This window comes from Pagrus major, chromosome 4 (assembly GCF_040436345.1).
Source record: "Pagrus major chromosome 4, Pma_NU_1.0".
Taxonomy (NCBI): domain Eukaryota; kingdom Metazoa; phylum Chordata; class Actinopteri; order Spariformes; family Sparidae; genus Pagrus; species Pagrus major.
In genome coordinates this window covers 16,020,332-16,043,845 of record NC_133218.1, presented here as the reverse complement: position 1 = coordinate 16,043,845, position 23,514 = coordinate 16,020,332, and the positions used below count along the sequence as shown (strand labels likewise).

Here is a 23,514-nt window from a genome sequence, read left to right as displayed (position 1 = left end):
GCAATAAAGATCATTATCACAAAGAACTCCAGATTGACATCGAGCTATCTAAACATTCTGGATTGTTTAGGTCAGGAGGTTTTGTATAGATATCCAATAAAAAAAAATACCAGTGGTCACACGATATAACATGCTGCTTTCTGTCTCTGTAGGAGTTGCGTCAGTACCTGTCAGGTTTGGCCGAGCAGTGTAGCGGTGTCCCGGGGGCAGACAGCCCTCTGGTGGTCATTCTGGACAACCTGCACCACGTCAGCTCCCTGGGAGAGATCTTCAATGGTGTCTTCAACTGCAACTACCAGCACTGGTCAGTTGAATAAATACATTTTGAATAAATGTCTCACTTTACTTTAACTTTTCAACTGAAAATAGAGCTCTGTTAGAACAGTTGTACAGGAGTCATTCAACACAATGCAAAGCAGAGTTAAACTATCTCATTCCTTCTACTTTAACGCAACATGTCCTGTTTTTCTCTCTCTTCAGCCCCTACATTATCGGCACTATGAGCCAAGCCACATCATCTGCCCCCAACCTGCAGCTTCACCACAACTTCAGGTAAACTGCTGCCGATATCCTCCACCCACTCCTGACTGCTGGATAAGTTGAAAGATTTCCAAGTTCTTTTTTTTTTTGGAATCATGTTTATCTAAGTCCTGATATACCCGTATGTGTTCTGATCAGATGGGTACTGTGTGCCAACCACATGGAGCCAGTGAAAGGCTTCCTCGGTCGCTATCTGAGGAGGAAGCTGATCGAGACGGAGATCAGCAGCCGAACGCGTAACATGGAGCTGGTGAAGATCATTGACTGGATCCCACGGGTTTGGCACCACCTCAACCGCTTCCTGGAAATGCACAGCTCCTCTGATGTCACCATCGGTAAGAGAACGATGCAACATTGAAGACAGATCCTTTAAGATATGTCAGTGCGTAAAAATAGTCAGTGTCTTACCTGTCTTCTCCTGTGGCCTGTAGGACCTCGTCTCTTCTTGTCCTGCCCCATGGACGTGGAGGGATCCAGGGTTTGGTTCACTGACCTCTGGAACTACTCCATCATCCCTTACATGTTGGAGGCTGTACGAGAGGGACTACAGGTAACAAACACAGTTATCTTGATATGAAAAAATATCTGAAAAAGGAAATTAATGGAGTGATAGAACAACATATTAGATTTTTCTTGGCGGTACAGGTGTAGAATTGTAATATTTTTAGCTGCAACAATAAAATGTATTAATGAAGAGACTTGATTCAAAATTCTGAGGGGATGTTTGAGGGATCCATCTCGATGAAGTCGAGGTGTAGTGAGTGTAATTATAGAATCGTTCAGATTTGCCCTCTCAGAGGACCGGGCTTATGTTCATCAAAGTGAAATGGATTCAATTTGTACTCTCAATCTGCATGTAATTAGCATCTGATTTAATTAGGCAGCAGCTAATTACCAGAATGCAACCTCTGAGTGGGAGTGAAGGGGAGCTGGAACGACAGAGTTGAGACAAATTTGTCTCTCGGCAACGTAGAAGAGAAACCACATGTAGTCAGGCTGAAATAGCACCAAAATTAGCGCCTACATGCAGTGTTTTATTAAACACAGATAAACTCACTCGCATTTGAGTTGATGATTTAAACGCTGATGCCTGGAACTCTAATACATTTCATAGCATCACACTAGAAGACAAAGATTAAGGACAAAAATTAGAAGAATTGAAGATTGACGTGGGAAGGAAAAGTACCTTTTCCCACTGAAGACAAATGCCATGTGGGTTTTTTTTTTTCCCATTTTTGGTTATAAAAATACCTTTTACTGAGGCTGCAACTCCACCAGACAAACTTTAAAACTTAGAATAATCTTTAGTTTTTAATATGTTTAACAACAAGCTACCTTTTTACCACACTGTTTTCTAAACCAAATATAGGATGAAACTAACTAATCTCTAAAGAATAATACAAAAAGGTTTTAGAAAATACAATACAAGCCACCGCAATATAAATGTCCCGTCAAAGTCAGCAGTCAGCTCAGTAGGTGTTAAATTTAAACTACAGATCATGTTTAATCGTTACATTCTGTGTCTCTCTGTAGTTGTACGGTCGCAGGGCAGCGTGGGAGGACCCTGCTGCCTGGGTGATTGACACCTACCCGTGGTCAGCCACCCCTACTCCAGCTGAATGGCCCCCGCTGCTGCAGCTCCGCCCTGAGGACGTCGGTTTCGATGGCTACTCTGCCCCCAGAGAGGGAGTCAGGAAAGAGCCGACACAGAGCGACAGTGATGCAGACCCACTGGTGAGCAAATACACATGAAGAAGAACAGACTTTATACTTGTCACTGACAGTTTAGCCAAATAAATAGTATATCTTACAACATTGATATCAAAGTCATGGTCCCATAACTTCCTCAGCTTGCTAGCTTGCTACATAGCTTGATAGTAAGTACACCTTAAGGAAGTAACTTAATCTTTGAAGGGAACAGGTTATTTTAAAGTTCAGACTGACACTTGTTTCTGCCAACAGATGAACATGCTGATGCGTCTAAAGGAGGCAGCGACATCGTCGAGCCCGCAGAGCTACGACAGCGACTCCAACAGCAACAGCCACCAGGACGACATCCTGGACTCGTCGCTGGAGTCGACCTTGTGATGCCGTTAAAAAGCATCACGGGGATCAGTTTTCAGGAGGAACTTTTTATAAGAACTGTTCTCACTGTGAGAACTTCTTGTTGAGAGTATAATTTCATGCCACAAAATCCAGCCACCTTAATTTGGGTGCAGGTAACCCAAATATTTAAAAAGAAAAAAAAAAAGTTCAAATCGCATTTCAGAAAACAGGCAACAAAAGTTTCTACTGCACTGCACTGCGCTGTTTTTTTTGTTTTTGTTTTTGTTTTTCACCGCTGTGGCCAGTGGCTCCTCTGTCAGGAGCCTGACATCTACTTCAGACAGACAGAATAAAAGCACACAGCCTGTCACTGTTGCTGGGGCGTCATCATTACCATCATCACCAGCCATCAGCATCCTTAAACACCAGCCAGGAGTCCTACACTGAGCTGCAGTGTCAGCTCCAGCTCATCAGGCTCATCATACTCCAGCTGGGCAGGACCAGCTGCAGTGCACCTGAGCTGCCTGCAGATGGCGATACAGCCCCTCATCTCAAGAGCATCAGAGAGTCTGAGTTACCAACTGCTGAAAAGAGACAAGTCTGCTGCTGGTTGGATGGATGTACGAACAGCCAGCAGCTTTCTGCTCCTCCTCCTCCTCCTCCTCCTCCTCCTCCTCCTCTAGGGCTGAAGTTGCCTGTGTGATTGCTGAAGGATAAATCGAGCCAAAGTGAATGTTAAGACAGCGTGCTTGCTCTCACTTCCAGAAACTCCTCAGACAGATTGTTAATTTTACATCCTAAACTCCAGACACAAGCCCCTGTGACACAGCCAGTTCAAGGCAGGAATGTAGCACCATTTTACCGCCTTGCCGCTCTGTATAAAAAGGTACGAACACGGTTTTGAGGGGCATTGTTGCTCTGCTGTTAAGCTGGCAGTGGAAGTAGTAACAGAGCCGAATCTACAGAGTCGGTGTAAAAGAGCAAAGCCGCATTATGAGGGATCTTTGTTCAGAAAGGGCAACTATTTGATTTTATTCAACTCTAAACTATATCAAAGTCACATTTTTGAGCTAAAAAAAAAGTAACTTTAGTTATTGAGTGCATTCAAAACCCTTAATGGACAAAACGGATGAGAATTTGTAACTGCAAATCCATGATATAACACTGTAGCAACATTATAACACCAGCACAACAATGTCAACGTCTGTGGAAGAAAATCTCAAAAACTAGGGAGGCAAGCTTGATTCAAGTTAACCAGAAACTTTCTTGTATCAGCGAAGCTTGTGGTGAGAATTTTTGGGTAATTTGATTCAAGCTTGTCTCCTTAGTTTCTTTTTGAGTTGACTCATCATATCTTTTAATCAGCATTCTCAATCCATGGTTCTACCAGAAAGTAGTTTCTTTTGAAATGGAGCAAAACAACATCCTTAATGCACAAGTTTTACTGGCCAACCATAGGACTGTTTACACAGACACCCGTCAGACAAAGTACAAAATACTTTCAGGAGGAACAGGCGCTTACTTGAAAGTCAACATTCACCATGGCTAGATTTATCCTTTTAACGTTTACTGTGTTTTGAGATAATGTCCTTTTTTATTTGTGTTGTATCTTGTCATATTATTTCACAGTTAACGCCTCAACCACTTCTAAGTTCTTGCTTGATATATCCATGCACATTGGCCCAAACAGGCTGTTGTAGCACAAATCTCTTTTGGTGCTGGACCGAACTCTAACAAAACAATGCCTTACTCTTTTCTAAAAGACTATATGTGCATTAGCTGATTTCCTTATTCGTCTAAATGGCTGTAAACTTAACAGGGCTCTGAGTCGACTCGCTCCTCGAGGGGTGGTGTTGACATCTCATCATATCAAACACCAATGCCGTGGAATTGTGAATGAGAAGCAGTACTCTGGGTTTCAAAATTAAGGTGTATGCATGTGTGACCCGGTGCTGTGAAGCTGGTGTAAATACTTGGACCACTAGCAAGAAAGATAAAATATATAAATGTGTTTTGGTGCTTGAAATCAGAACCTTTTTGCAGGTTGAATGGGTGAGGGAAGTTTAGGAAGATGTGATTTTATACCTCATCCCCATCCTTTTTAACTATACTGTCGCCATGCTCACAGTCTGATTTGATTATGTGATTTGTGATGAACAAATGTCATAACAAACATGTTGAACTAATTAAGTGACAACTAGTGTATATGCTGCTTTGTTTATAGTGATATAATTAATCTGAGGTTAAAGGTATAAAGGTACTCGTGGTTGAATGGTAACGTAAAACGGTTTGACATCATTTCTGTGGCTTAAAAAATAAAGAATATTGTACTTTTTCTTACTTTAAACCTCCCGGCCTGTCTTCTGGGAAGGGCAGGCGGACGTTTAAAGGCGGGGTCATGCATCGCTTTCAGTGTTTTTGTCACCGATCCTATGCAACATTCATTCTGATCTCCAAAAGCTGAATGTGCGTTTGTCCCCCCCGAGCGGTTCTCAGCACTGCCGAGACGTACAGCATGAAACCAGATTTGTGAAGACTTTTTGGATTTGTTGCCCACGTTCTTTGTCCATATGTGTGTCTGTGTATTTTATAGAGGCTCTCCTGCTACGGTCCTTGTAAGCACAAAGAGACTGATTCTCTGTTCGTCTCGTGTTAACGCCTGCTCTGAGAGGTGTGGATGTTGTTGAAGCATTTGACCAGTCTGTCAGTTTATTACTCACAAACTCAATGAATGTTTAGCCTTCTTTGCTATGTACATTTTTTATATGTAACATAACTTTGTAAATAGTTGATTATCTCGCAGCATTTTGATGACTTTTTTCTAGCTGATTTGTAACAGTACTTGAAATGGAGTATTTTGTGTACAGTCTCTTTACATCAGAGCAGATTGGTGCTGTTTGTCATCACTGGTCTGTCGAGGGCTCGGAGAATTAAATCTATCACTGTACTAGTCTTAAGTTATTGTGATTCAATAAAATTAATGATTATTTATGATTGAATTTTGTCAAACAGTTCTTTTATTAAAACACACACACTTGACTTGGAATTGTTTACAATTTTATTTGGTATTTGTACAAAAAGTGTGAAATAAACATATATACAGCACACGATACAACATACTTAAACACATCCATATAAATTATTAACGAAATAGCTACATTTTTCAATAAACAACTCTATTCAAGGTAAAAGTAACTCAATATTCTTGGCATAAAATTTCCATACAAAATTGTACAAAATACTGTACAATTGAACAAAGCTGTGCAAAACAGCAAATTGTGTCTCAGAAGCAGATCCTGTACAGTGCGCATGCGCTGATGAAACGAGTGAAACTTTTTCTGTTTTTTGAACATTGACATTTATGGGGTCTTGTTTCAGGGCGGCAGCTTCTTACAAATGTGGTCACAGTCTCGTATGAAAACAAAAACACGGGTTATATCTCTATATTTGCTTTTCAAAAATAAATTAAGATACTGTTATTTCTTCTTCGTCTGACTCTGAGAAGTCCGAGTGCTTGCTGGAAAGAGATGGAGAGGAGATGCTGGAGCCTGCCGCCCTTATTCTCTCTCTTCTAAACTCCTCTTCCTCATCCTCCTCTTCATCGGCTGAGGACTTCTTGCCCACGTCGCTCAGGTCCGGATGCGGATTGGCTTTGGTGGGCAGCGTCTGCTCGCGGCAGCCGCCGGACGACAGCAGCTCTCGTTCCTTGGAGTTCCTCCACTTCATCCGCCGATTCTGGAACCAGATTTTCACCTGTGAACAGGAAGAGAGCGGTGAGTGAAAAGGTCGCGACGTGGTCTTTGCGCGCAAATTACGCACGACAAGTTGACCGTTTTAAGCACATGTGAGCGCTGTTGAAGTTTTTTACCTGTGAGTCTTTGAGGCCCAGTTTGGAGGCCAGTTTCTTTCTGTCGGGCTTGCTGATGTATTTCTGTTTCTGGAACATTTTCTCCAAGGCTTTGCGCTGTACATCGGAGAACACCGCCCTCCTCAGCATCCCTCTGCGGGGTTTGCCTCTGGCGGCCAGGGGCCACGAAAACGTCCCGGGGATGGGAACAACGGATGAAGATGCTAAAATTCAAACAGAAGAGAACCTGTTAGCTTTGTTTTCTATGACACATCTCAGAAAATACGTCAGCAGAGAAGAAATTATCCACAAGACGACCATACAATTAGAACAAATGTATCTATCTGTTAATAAATCCAAACTTAAGACCCCTCAGACATCAGAGAGGCTCCATATGAATATAATGATTTCTCTATAAGGCCATACTTTTCAACGAGTTAGTATTGGAAGTTTCCCCCCTTTGGAGCTGTGCAATACGTCTCCGTTTTGAGTGAAATGGCACGAGGTGACTAATTAGCACATTGGCCGGTCCCCAACCGCATTGGTATGGTAAAGAGGTAGCATATCCTTTAAGGAACCCTGTGAGGGCGGATAGAGGAGTTAATAAACCGTGAACGGTAATTGTGTAGTAATGAACTAACGCAGAAAAGACTCTGGACAGGCGGCGAAGGCCATATATTATCGCAACAAAAGGAGATTTACACTTTCAAACTAAACACAACTGCATACCAGAATACTGATGCCCGGTGGGGGGAGTAAAGAGTGGAGGGGATTTTTTTTTTTTTTTTTTTCCTTCGTGCCTTCAAATCATTTTCATTAAATGAACACGAAAAGCTATTCAAGGCCCTGGAGTTGTTTTGTTGAGGCATTCAGCTGAGCCCATGAAAAGACTCCATCTCCATTATGATTTGGCTGAATGAAAGCACGGACTAGCTACTTTATAGACTTTTCTAAGAGATTATTCTTTATCTCAACTCGTTGATTGGCCCGCTTGGAGAATAGAGGAACGTTTAGGGGCACACAGAGAGTGAGGATTGGAGGTCAGTGGTAACCTATCCTATGAGCCGTGCAGCATGCGGGGGAGAAACTTCTCCCAGCTGACACATTTTGGATGCAGTTGGGCTTTAAAAAAAAAACCTCCCTTTACTTCAAAATCCCACCGCGCAGGACGCTTCTCCGTGCCCACTGGACGTCCGCCTGACTGTAGCTGCCCTGTGGCCGCAGCAGAATCAGGAACAACAACGCGCTATGTGGTCTTGTGAGAATATTGAAAACTCTCAATAGCGCCTAATAGGGAAATTAGTGCATGACTGGTTCACGCCTTTGGCCCCCCTGGTAAAAGTCACTCTCCGGGGTGTGTGGGTGGTTCGCCCGGTGGGAGCTGACCAAATTGGTCACGGTGCTGAAGGCTTTGTTGCCCGCCACAGCGGCCCGGTGGCCCCCCGGGCTCTGTGGGAAAACGCGGGGCGAGGGAAATGCCAAAACGCCCCCCAATGGGAAGCAGGGGGGACTATAACTCGCCACCCCGCCTCAAATTTAGAGCGTGACGATTTGGGATAATTGGTTAATTAGGGGGTGGGTGGGTCCGGGCAGGGGCCAGAGCCAGCGGTCCCCATTAATAAGACAGTGATTTCTTCTTTTCTGGTAAAAAAAAAAATCTATGACAGGGGGTGACAGTGTTTTACATTTAAATGCAATTAGTTGAGACAGAAATGTAAAGGCTAACGAGGGAACGAGCTGTAGCCCAAAGGGGGAGTGCGTAAAAGATGTGCTTACCTGGTAAATAAGGCGTCCTGAATATGGGGTGAAAGGTGCCGTCAAAGCAGGGGAAGGGAAAGGTCTTGGAGTGCAGGCTGTGGATTGTAGGGGTTAAGGACGCTGTGGAGGAACATCACACATGTTAAGAATCTTTCCTGAGTGAGAAAATGAATCTAAACAAACATCAACTCAGACTGGAGGTGGAAACATAAGAGTCTGTCTGCTCACCGGTCTTTGGTGAAGGTGCGAGGATGGCGCTCACTCCAAACTTGAGAAAAGTTGGGTCCTTGCTGCTCGGCAGTGACGTTTTCGGCGAGCACGATTCGCGCGTCATCGCTGTCGTGGCCATCGCGCGCTCTGGCACGCCGCTGAAGGACACGGTGGTGGTGGCTGTTTGCAGGGAGGCGCTCGATGAAGCGGCAGTCCGGTTAATGAAGGCGGCGGGGTGGCTTATCCGCAGCAGGTCCTCCACTAGAAAGCTGGAGTGGGTCGGGAAGACGGACGGCAGAGTCTGGTGGAGCGGCAGAGCAGCGGCGGGCCGGTACAGCCCCGGGTACAGGGCAGGAGGCGCGATGACGCTTGGGATCATCATGGTCCCGGCTTAAAAAAAACAAGTGTGTGAAATCTGAGATACTCCTTGTGGTAGCTGGGAGAGAATCAGTCGTGTGAATGGCTGCTAACTCCTCTGATTTCCTCACTCTGGGGAGAGGAGTTTTATAGCAGCCTGCCCCCGCCCGGCCCTCCGCTCAGGGCTGACAGGCTTAACAATGGGGCTCAACAAAGTTCTCCACATGGGTCGCTTTCATGCTGCATCCCCCGGCCCGCTGATTGGCCGGAGGACGCAATTTATGATTGCATTAGACTTCATAAGCAAGCAACACACAATGTCCTCACCACAAAAGAGGCTCGGTCATCAATTTTGCATGTTGACCACTTTCCTTTCAATTTGTTTTGTTTGGCAGAGGCAAGCGGCCTAATTAAAGAGCAATCTTTACAGATCCAGTCATTAAAGAGGGACTTCTAATGAGCACTTTTAAAAAGATACATTATTCTTTTCCATTCAGAGTGTCTTTCTGTGATTCAGGACATAAAAATATACTCGTTAAAATGCTAAATTATTCTTTTATTCTATTTTCAGTGCTGCGAAAATAAACTTTCTTTAAACTTTCTAAAACTATTAATATTTTTACTATTTAAAGCCTGAGGCAAATGTGTGATTTGTGATATTGGGGCTATATAAATAAAATCGACTAAACTTTATCGAATAACTGATTTATATCATCTTTACTTATCGTTAAATCTACATTAGTTGCAGACGCTGCGCAGCATCTCAAATGTAAATCAGTTTTAGGGTTTCATAGGATTCTCAACACTCAATCTGGCCCTCGTCATGGAATAATGTCTTAAACGGATTTCTGCTATCAAAACGCTTTAACAGATGTGTTAAATATCACTCTTTTTGCACAGGCTTCATTCAGAGCGCAGAGCCGCAGCTCAGTGCGCACAGGAGAAGTGTGCGGCCTGAGCCGTGCGCTCATGATCCTGTTAACCATGAACTAACTGTCACCCTCAGCTGCGGAGGAGGCGCCCCTCGGCCTTTCTCTCCTTCCCTCTCTCGGCTTTTTTTTTTTTTTTTTTAAAAAAAGCCCTGTGGAATAAAAAAGCTTTATTTCTAAAGACGGTTTTGTTCTGCTATTTTAACCGGCTGAATAAAAGTGCATCTGTGATTTGATTTAAAACGCATTCATATGAGCGGACACTGAGACCCCATATAAAACTCTTATTAAAGCGACTTGGAGCCTGATAGTCGTGTTCTGTCAGCTTTGCCACTAAAAACCCGTTAAAGCAGAGCAATCAGGCGAAAATGCATTGCGGACCCAAAGAGGAAAAAAAAATACGCTTAATTGTTGAAAATAAATGAATAAATAATAAAGGATAAATACAATAAAACAAATAGTTTGATTTAGAAAATAAAAAATGTTTATCGATTTTTTAAAATCCGTCATTTAGTTTATTTGTCATAATTCTTTATGTGTACAGTTTTTTTTCTTTAATGCATTAATTGTCTTATTGCCTCGAATTAATATTTTAATTTAGTCTAAATTTTAGTCTTCAAACTAGTTATTTTACACTCAAATGTTTTACAATTTCAATCTTTTTCCACCTAAAAACATCGCGCGTAATATCCAAACATTAAGGTCTAATGGTTAGTCTGCGAAATTACTTAATTATCTTTGAATCAAATAATATTTATATTTTTTATAAATCACATTTTTATGTTTAAATAGCCAAAACGTCTCATATCAATAAAGGAACCACCGAAAAAAAGCCTCAGTGTTTATTAAAAGGTGTGTAAACAAACTTTTACTTAATTTAAGATCTATTCACGGCACATAGTTAGTCCACATTATCCGTCTTCTTTATTCAGTCAGTGACATTTGCGGCTGAAGTAAAGCAGCCTGTCAGTTTGCATCACTTGGGATCAGCTCAAATCATGGTAAGTGGTGCAACATCAATCTAATATAAACTGGCCACAATCCGATAATTAAAAGGGAACGCCTCCGTGAAGTGATCCTTTGGAGAGAGTCAACGCTTTTATCAGAGGTGCGTCTGCTTTATGAGCGCAGGACGCACAAACAGGCGTTAACACGGCGCTCCGTCAGCGCAGCTACACCTCCAATAAGTAACGAGACCTTCAAAGCTTTTTTATGAGCCCATATTCCTTTACTTGGCTGCCCGAAATCCTCCTTTTGTGAGCGGTAAGCAGATGGTTAGCAGGAAGCATAGGCTGCTCTGGCTGACCGAGACTAATTTCTACGAGCTTTGCAAGCTTGCCACGTCCCCGCTCCTTTACCAGGCCGAGTAAAAACAGCTGGCTGCGGCTGAATTAAAGCCATTAAAAGCACATCTCTGAAATATTAGCACCGAGAACACCTCCTCCCCCCTGTTAGAGCCCGCTGAGCTCCCATCACTTTAGTACCATTACGCTATGGGACCCATGGTAAAGTTTACATGGCATTACAGAAACATGGGTCAAACATTATTTACGTTTATTACAATTCGGATCACATATTTATCTCTCTTGTGTCGGTGGTGCGCATGTGTGATGTTCTAATGCTTGACTTTTACTCTTGTGCCGGCTCACTTGTATTCAAAATTTCACTCTTACAAGATTAAATATGGTATTTTAGCGTTTTATATACGTATAACATCCATATCGCCACCATCTCATTATGTTTATGTTCCCTTATGGCAGGCTGATGTCCCCCTCGGGATCTCCAACTGATGTTTATCACTAATGGCATCGTTATCTACAAGGAGGATTACTCATATCAATCATTTATGATATAATATAATAACCCTAAAGGGATTCCCTGTAGACGACTGACACTTAAACTCATAGTATTCCTTAATTAATTGATGTTTTTCCACATATTTCCAGCTATATTTTGCACAATGTAAACTATAGAATATGATTGGATTATTACACTTTCTCCGGCGGAGCCAGTTTACCAAATAGATGAACTTAACCATTGTCTTGGCTCTCTTTCTGCTTCGTTAAGTGAAAGGGGCTGAGTAAATATGTTACCCATGCATGAGAGGCTTTCTATGGGCTGCCCCATTGTGCCGCGGGTCCGACAGGTGGTTAACTGTTTATTATTCCCTCATTATTTATCGGTGACGTGGACGCACCGAGGAAAAGGGAACTCCCCATCCTTTCACTTCACCGGGGATGAACAGATTGTGCTGACTGGTTGCAGCCTCGTGTATGACACCGGTCACCAGTCCATCCATCTCCGCCCTGCGGCCATTCAGCCTGCATCCAAATCCATCAGGGTTTGGTAAATGCAACGCTTTATTTCAGTTAACACATCCATCCTAACGAATTAGCCGTTGTGTGTTACAGCGCGTCCTCTCCAAATACAGCCAGGCAATCATGGTAATACTGTAATGTTGTGAATATTGTTATTGGAGGTGCTTAAAGGAAAGTTTAGAGAATAAAGTTACATTTGAGTGGCAGATGTTTGGTAAGTTGGATATTGTGTCCTTTTTTATGGGGATTTTTCTTTTCTTTTGATTAATTAATTTAATCAAAACATGATAGACTGTTATACATTATTTTACCCAATAATAAATAGGCTTAAAGTAGAAAAAAACAAAGTTCCACTACGACCATCTCCATTAAAAAGCCCGCTTGTATATTGATGCATCATTACAAAAAAACAAATATATAAAATTACACTAAAGAAGCACTTCTGCACAATAAAACATTATTTTTGATACTCAATCTTGGCGCTATTATGTCAAATTTGATCGATAACTGCATTTAAAGTAAAATTTGAATGGTAGCACTTCGACTTGTCATGAAGCATTGTTCAAACTTATTGCTTTTACTTAAAGTTTTTAAATACTTTTGCCACCTATTTAAGACTTGAGCCCATTGCACCTCAAAATGTCCCAGTTTGTATAAGTTTCAAATGAAGCTGAAGTGTATCCTCGCTCCTGCCATTAGCAGTTAACCAAACATCTATTTCAGTGGATTCAGTTTGTGACCGGGCTTCACCTCAGCAGCAGCTCCCACTTGGGGTGTTTTGGCCGCGGCTTCACCTCAGCTCGCCGGTGGTGCTGAAGGTCCCCGCAGCATCTGGTGCAGCACTGAGCGAATTAGCAATGCCGCAAGATTCAGAAGAGCAGTGACAAGCATTAAATCGATATTAACTTTGTATTAAACATGGGCCCCTCCTTCTTCCCCAAATGGACTGGAGCCATATCAGTGCACAAAGCGCTCTGTATGAACTCTAGCTGCACCTGTTCCCTCTCTCTTGGCCATGGGAGTTCAACTTCTTAGTTTCACCCCAGGCTCTTTTCTCATCTCCTTCACCCCACACTGAATTCTTTCAGTTGGGGCTTTTGTCATCATGTTTGATCTCATCTTCACTCCCCCCCACGTTTACAACTCATCAAATCATGTCATTAAGAACATCGATTTCACATTTACATTTTCACTAACTGTCCAAACAAGTTTCACTTTCAACAGCGGAAAGTTTTGGAGCAGAATCGCTCTTTCTGGTCCAGACTGGGACGCTTGCCTCCCCTTTTTGCTGTTCATTTATTAGCCGTTGTCAGTATGGATGTCGAGTGGTGTCCTAATCCTCTTAAAGCGCATGTTGGTACAGTTTGCATATCATTTTCTCATCTTGGAGAAAGGCCACAACCCTCTCTATTCACAGGGATTCCCTGTCCTCTTTCAGTGCAGCCACAGCCAAAGGCATTAGCATAATCTGACAACCAATACCATTGTCCGTGACCTTGTATGCAAAGTTAATTGCTCATTAATACCAGACAAAACAGAGGGGTGCAGAGGAAACACAGTAGTCCTCTAAATCCTTGTTTTAGAAGGGACAGGCAGGCAGGTGGAACACCCTCCACTGGCTCATTAAACTCTACCTGAAATCATTCGATCAATCAAATCTAAATATTTTAATTCTGGTTGCTGGAAAAAAGCATCTGTGCTCACAAATATACAGAATCAGTTCTATAGTTAGTTGCTGTGTAACCAACTTCTCTAGTTTTATCTATAAACTGGCAGTGATATTGTATCAAGTCCACACACACACACACACACACACACACACACACACACACACACACACACACACACACACACACAAAGACTTGCACACACTCCCTCAAAAGTATATACAATTTGTCACAGTGGCTCAGCGTTAATCAATTGCAAATGTATCTCTCTGCGAGTTTAATCTCATCTCTACATTAGTTTCACGGATGCGGGGCGATTTGCAAGAGGAGCCTCCGCTCCGACCCCCCCAAGCACCTGGCAGTCTTTTCGGGTAGCGTCATGTAAACACCCACTGCTTCAACGGGTGCCCCGTCTGAGGACCCAAGCGTCACAGCGCAGCACGGAAAGAAGGCCAGGCTGTGTGGTTGTCAAGACCGGTTTAGCTTAGGAGTCCCGTCGTGACATTAGCGGTGACTCTCCTGGTCGGGCCGACCTGCAGGCACTTGTTTGATATAGATATAGATATAGCGGCTAATATCTGATTATTATGGAATGAGCAGACACTAGACAGGGTTCAGGAGGCCACCACATGCAGCTGCCTAATACTGTCTTTGTGCTCTTCAGAGCTGCACAGCCGGCAAGGACAAGCTTGAGATGGATGAAAAATGCAATAAAATGCTTTTTTGCACATTTTCAGTTATGTGGACCAAAACGAGGAGGCTTGTTTTAGTCTTGAACTAGTGAAAGATAAGGAGCAACTTAAAGTTTTGCTCCACTTTTTTCCCCATTTTTCCCAGAAAGTTTTGCTCAGGCTAAAACTTGCTATTTGAGGACTCTGGCCGGGAGGTTTGTTGTTTACTGCGGCTGGAGGCTTTAAGAAGTGTGTGTGTGTGTGTGTGTGTGTGTGTGTGTGTGTGTGTAGGAGGGGTAGCTGTGCAGGGCAGTTGAAGAAGAAGAAGAAGAAGAAGAAGGTATGAATGGGGAAAGAAGGGGCTTGGGTGGAGGAGGGGATGCTTGACGGACTTCACTGCCTGTTGGCCCTGCAGCATTGATGCCGTGTTGGCCATATAATCGGATTGCCAGTGGGTGAAAGTGAGCCCGGGTGCTTATGTCAGTTTGCGTCTCGTCAAGCTGAATAATACGCATGGCCAGGGAGTGAAGCGGACGCTTGCCATTGAGAGCTCTCAGTACTTGTGGCTAAGCATTTCTAAAAGAGAGAAAAAGCCTCATTGGATTCATATATAATTCTCACTCAAGCGTTTTGATGCATTTGCATAACAGGAGGAAACCAGTGATCTTTTCAGTGCTGCTGCTGCTGCTCCTGCTGCACAAGTGTGTGTTTGCATGTGCCACTGTGTGTGTGTGTGCGCGTGTGTGTGCATGTTTGTGTGTGTGTATTTGAAAGGGCCCTAGCTGAGCCCTGCATAAACAAGGCTGGACACGGTTCTTGCACTTGGCCTCTCATGATTAATCGAAGATCAACAACAAAACGACAGAACATTTAGCTTTTTCCACTTATCTTCTTTCACGTTGAGGGAAAAAAAACAGAGCTGGGAGCAAGAGTTCAGTGTTTATGTTGTCATGAATGGACAGTGCTGACCTTCAGATTCTGTGGATTTCATTTGAAAAATGTCTTTGCTGTATTACAAACCATAGTTCTTTTGCCACATCAGCTGAGGCTCCTGTTGAATTTGGCCTGCATTTAAATGAGTGATTTTTCACTTTTAGACACCATACAGTAGAAGTATTTTAAGATTCTACAAAACTAATTTGAATATTTGGACCACTCCCTCTTTTGATCCACAAGCTGAACTCCTTTAAGCATCATTACAATGTGTTGGTTTAAGCCCACTATTACGTCGAACGTACAGTGCAGCCAGAAACGATTAAGAGAACAAAACATTTTTAATTGTCTTCTAGCCATGATAATGATGTTAAAGTGCTGATTTCTATCCTAATTTTCAACTTCTAAACCTTCAAACAAGGCACTAACAGCTTTTTAGGGTCAATGATGGGATGTTCTGAATCAGTCACCTGACCTCAATCTAACTAATCCAACTGTTTCAGCCCCCAAAACATCAAGGAAGTGAAGTTAGTTGCAGTACAGGCATAGCAAAGCGTCATCAGGGAAGAGACTGTATCTAGTGTCTACACATGATATGACATCAAATATATAAATAAGATTATGTGAATTTGTCCAATTACTTTTTGTCCCCTAAAATTCAGGGAATTATCTATAAAATGGACACAATTGCTACACTGTTCGTCTAATGTGGATGTAAACTGAAAGTAGTTCTGAAATAATTAGTAACGTCATTACCAATTATGATTGACAGACAATTCAACACCGCCAATCATGAATTGATTCACCAAGCAGAAATGCAACAAGGCTCTAAGAATTTGTTGCTTGTCTCCCTTATTTCATTGTAGACATCTTTGGGTTTTAGACTGGTTGTTGGACAAAACACGCAATTTGAAAATGTAATATTGAGCTCTGGAATCAATAGGTTTATTGAAAATTAAATAACTAGGTGCAGCCTGAGCTGAGAACGAGCATGTCAACATCATAATCATGTATGTCATACCTAATGTACTTCAGTACAGGGACAAATTTTTTTTTTTTTTTTTTTTTTTAAGTGCAACTATCCCCATAGTTTTTGACTGCACTTTATCCTTATCTAGTATCTATAATCAACTCAAGTGCTAGAATTAATGATGGCATTGTACATTGTACATTTCTTCACATTTCAGTTTGGCAATGCTGCACTTAAGGTCTGGTTGGGTTTGGCATAAGAAACACTCAGTCAGGGTTAGGAAAACATCATGTTTTCACTCAAAATGGGGTTTCGTCACTACAAACACGGCTAGAAAATGTCCCAATGTCGCGTTAAGAATTTTTTATTGCCACAAAGATAGCTGTAAAACGTCCCAACAGTGGTTAAAATGACCCAGTCTTATAGGATAAAATGGGAAGCGAAAAGTTGTCTCGAACAGTCTCTTACTCGGCAGCAGTCTCACCACGCTGTCACAGAACCACCCTGAATGAACCCCAATTCAATGTATCTGTGGTTTGCAGACACATACAATACCAACATTTTATTTTTGCATCCGGCTGCTATTCTACATTGGTGATGCAATAATCCAGTACAATACAAAGTTTGTTAGATATTTGAGTTGGAGATGGTAAATCAAATATCCACTGATAAAGCCGCAACAGCAGACACATGGTTGGAAACATCTGTGGGCCTCAGTGAGGTGGTAGTTTGCCGGCGGCCGGCAGCAGAAGCTGACAGGGCTGCCATAGTTCTCGTCAACCCGGATGTGGACCATCAGCTGGTCCATTTACCCTGTTGAAACTCTGTGAGGCATGATGACCATCAGCACGGTGATGGTCTTTGGTCATACAGACAGCAGTAATGTGGTCTGACTGACTTTCCACATAGCAGACCCCCCAGGTCTGATTCCTGGAGCAGTCAAAGTCCTGCATCTCAAAGTCACATACATCCATTTGGAGCCACTGGTCTGTGCTGGATCTTAGTCCCAGTGTGGCCTGTAATTGATCCTATCATTGCATTATGAGGCACCTAATAGGCCCTAGGTGAGGTGACCTCTGTTCCACCAGGTCTTTCACTCCCCCTTTCTGCTTGTCACTTCTCCAAACCATCACACGTCTATCCCTTTCACCATGTCCTGCAGTCCATTTCACCCTTTCTTCTTCTTCGTGCCTCCTCTCTCCTCCGATTTAGCAGCCATGTTGAGCTCAGATTCAGCTTAATGAGCAAGAAATGACACAGTTTATCCAGATCAGAGACAGTGAGACGCATGGGTACTTTCATGTTTTTTTCTCCCTGCTATCAGCTGAGTGAACAATGAGACACCAGGATCGCAAGTGGCCTTTCATGATGACCAGGATGTGGGGTTCAGTCAGTCCACCAGAAACATGGAGGAGAAAAAAGATTCAGAAACTTAATAGATGAATACAGTCTGTAAATCTTGCTCTAAATCTTCAGAATCTTCATCTTTTCCATTCGTTGTCCAATTCCCATCATTCAAAGCTGCATGAGGGTTTATCTCAAAGTACTTTTTATATTATCTGTAGCTGGAAAGTCTTCCTAGAGCGCTCTTGTACTTGTACAAAAGCCGAACGGAGCGAGCAGGGGGAAGGGTCATCTATTGCAGAATGACCTCTGCTCTGCAGGGCCAAATGATAAGACACTTAAGGTCAAGGAGAGCACAATGGCCTGAGAGAGAGTCCACTCCAAAGACAAGAAGCCGCAGAGCAGGAATTTGAAACGTCCACTTGCCTTCAGAAAATCACTTGAGGTAAAGCTTCCAGAAGAGAAGCCATCCTTTCATTCGGTAAAATCTGAGCTAAGTTAAAGATAGAAGGAGCTCAATCGGCTCTTAATCCTTGCCTTCTGTTTAGGGAATATGAAAGATGTAAAAACTTGTGACCTATTGTTTGCCATGCCACACACGTAGACAGTTTTTGGATCCACTTGTTTTACTTTCTAGTTTTCCATGAGACAGTGTGATTCCAGCTATTATCCATGGCCATGCTTCTCCTTTAACATTTTCTCATCGTCCTGCCTTTGTGTCTACAGTTTGATGGATCTTTACAGTCTTTTCTCTGAAGCAGATACAGTGGGACAAGCGGAGACTAATTGATCAAGGGAGAAGCAAATCTCAGTGTCACAGTCTGGGAGTCCAACCCTGTTAGCTTTACGACGTGTGTCCAACCAGCGCAGCCGGGCCAGAACTCCGACAATCTCAAAGATCCAAGCAGATGGATGGGAAATTACATCTACCATTTGTTGTTAAGAGGCAGACACATAGTTTCAACTGTGCTTTTCCTTGAAGTAAATCTGCAGCGATCATTCATGCCATTTGAGAAGTCTCTGAATGTTTGCTGGGAAAAATATCTGATATTCGCAAATAACTGTTAAAAGGATGTTTGCAGCTTGTGAGGAATGGTCTGTGAAAAGAGGCAAGGATGAGATGACAAGCAGGCGATCACGGTATAATGAAAGATTTACAGAATAATGACACATATGTTCCAATTTTACACCATTCATTGAACTGGGGCAATATTTCAAGGATTAGAGATGACAGGCCATGATAGGCTGTCTCCTGAGTCCAGGGATCATGGTTGCATTCACATGTAAAGAGACTTCACACTCACACACATACAAACAGACACACACACTTTGAAGTTTATGTTTTTACTCCTCTTTCATATGAAAATTACATTTTTAATGACTGGCAAGCACAAAAAATGTCCATCACACTCAGCCCTTTCCCTCCAAAAGTCCACAAGTTGGCGCAATAATGGCATTAGGGGCGTGCAAGAAAACTAATTAATAAAAGCCCTATCAATTCATTCGCTATTGCAACATCTGACAAAGAGAGCAGAATGACGAGTGCATGAGAGCAAGAGACAGTTGGCAAGGGTGGCCAGTTGAGAAAGCTCTATTCAGTCCCCCCGAAGTCCTTCATACTCACAGAGGAGATGACAAAGAGCACCAGTTAATTAGCAAGAAGTAGCATCTCAAGGAGGACCGCGAAGAAAACCTCCATTCACTCTCTCTGCTCACCTCTCGCTTATGAGAAAGACTGAAGGGTTGGAAGGAGGGGGGGAGCTAGGGACAGAGGGCTAAGCTCAGACTGAGAGCCCGGCTGCCTGCATGGGGCTGATTTGCTTGATTTAATTTGGACAGTCACTCCTTTAATTTGCAAGGTCATTGTATCTAACAGGGAGTTTCTATTAAGGCCGGCGAACAAGTGAAGGCCTTGGAGTGCAAGTCAACGATGTCCCCCTTCTGTCTGCTGGATGAGACGCGGCTGTGGAGGAGGAAAGAGGATGAGAAGAGAAGGATAAAGCTGAGAGGGGGATTTGGAGAGAGGATGAAGTTTTAATTAAGGCACTTCTGTGTTTCTAAGCAGACTAATTTAGCCATAGTTCCTCACAAGTGTATGAGACGATAGAAACAGAGGTGAGGGTGAGGGCTGGAGGGCAGCCTATATTAGATCTATTGTTGAAGAAGATTTTGAAGTGCTTGAATGTGTCATTAAAAAGAAAATAACAGTTGGAGAAAAAAAAGACAACTAACCAGTTGGCCTACTTTCCCTCAATAAAACAGAACTGAACCAAATCTTTACCTTCTATTCAGAAAATTCACTGTTACACCATGCAGAGTTTGATTTAAAACTTTACAAAAGCAGGTAAACTGGATGATTTTTTTTGGTGAGAATGCAGATTAGGAAATAATGTAAAGACCCGAGTAATTAGCATTTACCATCGGACCAAGAGCAGAAGGGCAACAGCTTGCAAATAAATCTCTGATGGAGGGAACCTCGTTGGTTTAAATGCCGTTTTTGTTTCACTTGTTTAAATGGAGGCCTGATCAGAGCAAAGAAGTCCCAGAGGTCCACAGGCTGAGGTGCAGACAAAGGTAGGCCTGCCTGTGCTAAGGTCCCCGAGGACTGAGGAATATGCAAAGCCCTGCACCTCCACACTGAGGCTGAATTTGAATGGCTTAAACCAGGCTGCACCATAAGGAGGCAACATTCAGCTCCTATAGCCACTTGGCTTTACATATAAAGGTTAGAAAATGTAAATGTATGACAGTGACTGGGAAGTCAGGGGTTTAGGAATGGAAATGCATGTTTGTATAATGTCACTGTAGGCAAAGGGGAAGGCTAATTAGTGGTCAAACAAATGAAAAATAATTATTTACTGTAAAACGTTGTTATAAATGTCCCTCACGCATAACTCTGGAGCGGCAGGAGGGTTGAAAAAAACAATGAGACAGTTGAGTTCATTGCCTGTGACAGACAGTGTCAATCAAACTGCTGTGTGGAAAGGCTCACCGCCCAGGTCTTTGAGGGCGCATTGACTCTGTTCATCTTCACTGCACAGGTCTACAGTGTTGAGGAGCGACTACACTGGAGCTGAGCTGCATTCAAAATGTCTGTTGGGTTTTTTTACTCTGTTGTAGTCTGCAGAACACATCAATCAACAGAATAAAAACTTTGGTTTGCTCTTTATTTCATTTTCTCCATTATCCCTACTTGGCTTTTCAGTCAGCTGAAGTATTGAAATAAGTAAAAGTATTCAGGAAAAGTAATAATTATTGTCAGAAAATCTTTTTAAGACTGTTTTAAAAAATTGAAATCCCCACACGAGGTACAAATACACCCAGCATATTTCAAGGTTTGGCGATTTCTCTTCTCAGATTGTTTTTTCTTGTTGAGTAAATTCGGGACTGTGACACGGCCCTCTAGAAACTGAGGGAATTATGACTCCTTTCTGTCAGGACTAAAGAAGGAAGTAGATGCTGTTATAGAGGCACAACATCGGGGTGGGTGGATGAGTCAATGAAACACCAGACATAAACAGAGGTTGCTGTTCACTTCCTGTTTCCTACCTACAGTTAATGTTGGTTTCTGTTTACCATGGATGATGTTGTTTGCTAACATAATCATGTGGTTATTACTATAATCAAGTTGACAGAAGTCACCTAACCCTGACCATGATCTTTCACTCAACCTAACCAACCTTAGCCATTGTGTTTCCAGATCATAAAACATTTAATTTTCTTGCAGTGATTTGTTACTGTTTCAGCATAGACAAACCATGTCCTGTCGATAGTGGGGTATTACGAGATCCAAAAAACTCTCAGAGATTTATTCCTAAGAACAGCAATATTTTATGAGCTTGTATCTATCAACCAAGTAAAACCATTGCATAAAGGTTTAATATTATATGATAATGGAGGAAACGTAGACTTCAGTCTCTAAAGATGGAAAGCAAAGCACCAGTACGTCGAAAAAACTGTTCCCAAAGTACTTAGTAACTAAGTAAATGTATTCAGTAACTTCCCCCCTCTGATCAGCTTGGACAAATCAGTCAGCTCATCCTGTCGTGTCAGTAAGTGTCAGTAAATGTCAGATGGATTCTTCCTGCAGCCAGGAAACTGCTGACAGGAGCCACAACAGTGCTAACTAGGGCCTTTAGAGATGCAGGCTAATGGTTAGCCTGCAAGGATAACATCGCCGTTTCAGCATCTGTGTCTTTCATGTGTCAACAGGAAGGAAGACAACCGACAGAGGGCAGAACTTCTGTTTCCTGCCACTGCTAAACTTGATCAGCTGTCAAATTTTAAAAGGCTTTAAGGAGTGCACAGCCTATGAGATGTGATTATTTCTTGTTATATTTGATTAGGTATTAGCAGCCAGTAAATACAAGAGCGATATGGATGGAGAAAGCTGACAAAATAATCCTATCCAAAAACATCTAATTGGGGAATATTGATACCAAAGCCCTTCCTTAAAGTTAAGATAAATGAACCCTAATGGTGCTTCGATGTGTCATGAATATCCAAATAAGCAGCGTCGTGCCTTCACTGGTCAATATGGAAATGTTGACTGTCCATTTTGTGACTCATGAACTTTGGGAAGCATTAAAAAGGTTGAGAGAAAAGCGAAGACCTTTTCTTGGTGAAGTGTGGAGACTTTTTGGAGGGAGGAGGGTTTCAGGGGTTGTGCTCAAATCCCCAGAAAATTCAAAGTGAGAGAGTGGAGGGGGTGGATCTGCCAGAGGAGGAGGGTGGAGGGTGATGTATGGAAGCGTAAGAGTAAGAGTTTATTCACTGGTGTCTGAGGGAACCTTTCAGAGCCACTGAGTGAGTGTCTATAGCGGGGCAATCAACCATAGGACTAGGAGGCTTTATCTCTAAAATACAACCCCACCTCCACCACCCCGCTCCACCCTTCACACACACATACACACACACTCTCTCTCTCACACACACTCACACACATACACTCTCCCCGGTACCTGTGAGAGCCTCTCATGTGCGGCTAAGGGTGCCATTGAGGGAGACAGGAGGGAGAATGGGCCGTGAGGGACAAACAATCCTGAGGAGTCTATCATTCTGTGTGGTGTTGTCTTAGGGTCTGAATAGAGCCAGTGTGACCTGCCCACCACCACCACCACCACCACCACCTCCTCCTCCTCTCTTCTCCATCAACCCCTCCTATCTGCTGCCAACCACTTCACAACTACCACCACCCAGCATCTCCAACCGTCCTGCCATTAACTGCCTTATGAACTTCATTTTCACAAACAACAGCTATCTTCTCTAGCCAGGGTTCTCATTTTTATGTGATCAAAAGTAAACTCTAGTTGTTGTTATTTTGGGGCCACGACCCTAGTCCTTTAATATTGAGTATCTTCTAATACAGAGTCCAATCCAATACTTAACTTAGAAAGTTGATTAAATGTGTCTGACACATTGAAATAACGTTTAGCATTCTGAATTCAGCACACATTAATTTTCATGAGCTACTTGATCCAAATACTAAAGATCAGCTGAAGATTCATAACAATAAAACTAATCAACTTAATCACATTTTCATTTGGAGAATACAACTCCTAAAATTGACACAGAGCAGTCCACTAGAGGGAAGACCTATCACTCTTCTGTTGGAAGTTTAATTGTTTTTGTTCCAAAGTTGTTGAGATGCTGCTAGCCGAATGCTTTGTGCGCTTTTCTGATCAAAGAGGAGAGATAACAGATTTGTTACAGTTTTTACTGAATTAAAATTACATTAAATTGAACACTTATTGCACATCAGACTCCATAGAAGTTGGCTGAAAAATTTGACTTTGAAGGTGCTAAAAGAGTGAATGGCCCTTTAAATCAGAACTTATGAACATGACGTTTCTTTTCAGAGTTTCCTGAGAAAGAGATAGTTACATATTCAGATTAACTTAAAATACAGCTTTCTTTCAGTATCA

At 42.5% G+C, this 23,514-nt stretch overlaps 2 protein-coding genes across 6 annotated transcripts in view; one reads left to right on the top strand and one right to left on the bottom strand.

Annotated features, from left to right (window-relative positions):
• Positions 1-5,585, top strand: part of nav2a (neuron navigator 2a) — an 83,664-nt gene extending 78,079 nt beyond the window's left edge. For all 3 annotated transcript variants that reach the window (XM_073465091.1, XM_073465090.1, XM_073465089.1), the window contains 6 exons: positions 153-304; positions 481-552; positions 679-875; positions 972-1,090; positions 2,074-2,274; positions 2,503-5,585. In XM_073465091.1, coding sequence (XP_073321192.1) covers positions 153-304; positions 481-552; positions 679-875; positions 972-1,090; positions 2,074-2,274; positions 2,503-2,628 — 867 coding nt within the window. In that variant the 3' untranslated portion in view covers positions 2,629-5,585. The remainder of the gene's footprint in view (positions 1-152; positions 305-480; positions 553-678; positions 876-971; positions 1,091-2,073; positions 2,275-2,502) is intronic.
• Positions 5,586-6,051: 466 nt separating this feature from the next.
• The window catches only part of dbx1a (developing brain homeobox 1a), a 39,907-nt gene continuing 22,444 nt past the window's right edge, over positions 6,052-23,514 (bottom strand). For all 3 annotated transcript variants that reach the window (XM_073464945.1, XM_073464944.1, XM_073464946.1), the window contains exons 3-6: positions 8,420-8,791; positions 8,210-8,311; positions 6,455-6,657; positions 6,052-6,339 (exon numbers count right to left, since the gene is read on the bottom strand). In XM_073464945.1, coding sequence (XP_073321046.1) covers positions 6,052-6,339; positions 6,455-6,657; positions 8,210-8,311; positions 8,420-8,783 — 957 coding nt within the window. In that variant the 5' untranslated portion in view covers positions 8,784-8,791. The remainder of the gene's footprint in view (positions 6,340-6,454; positions 6,658-8,209; positions 8,312-8,419; positions 8,792-23,514) is intronic.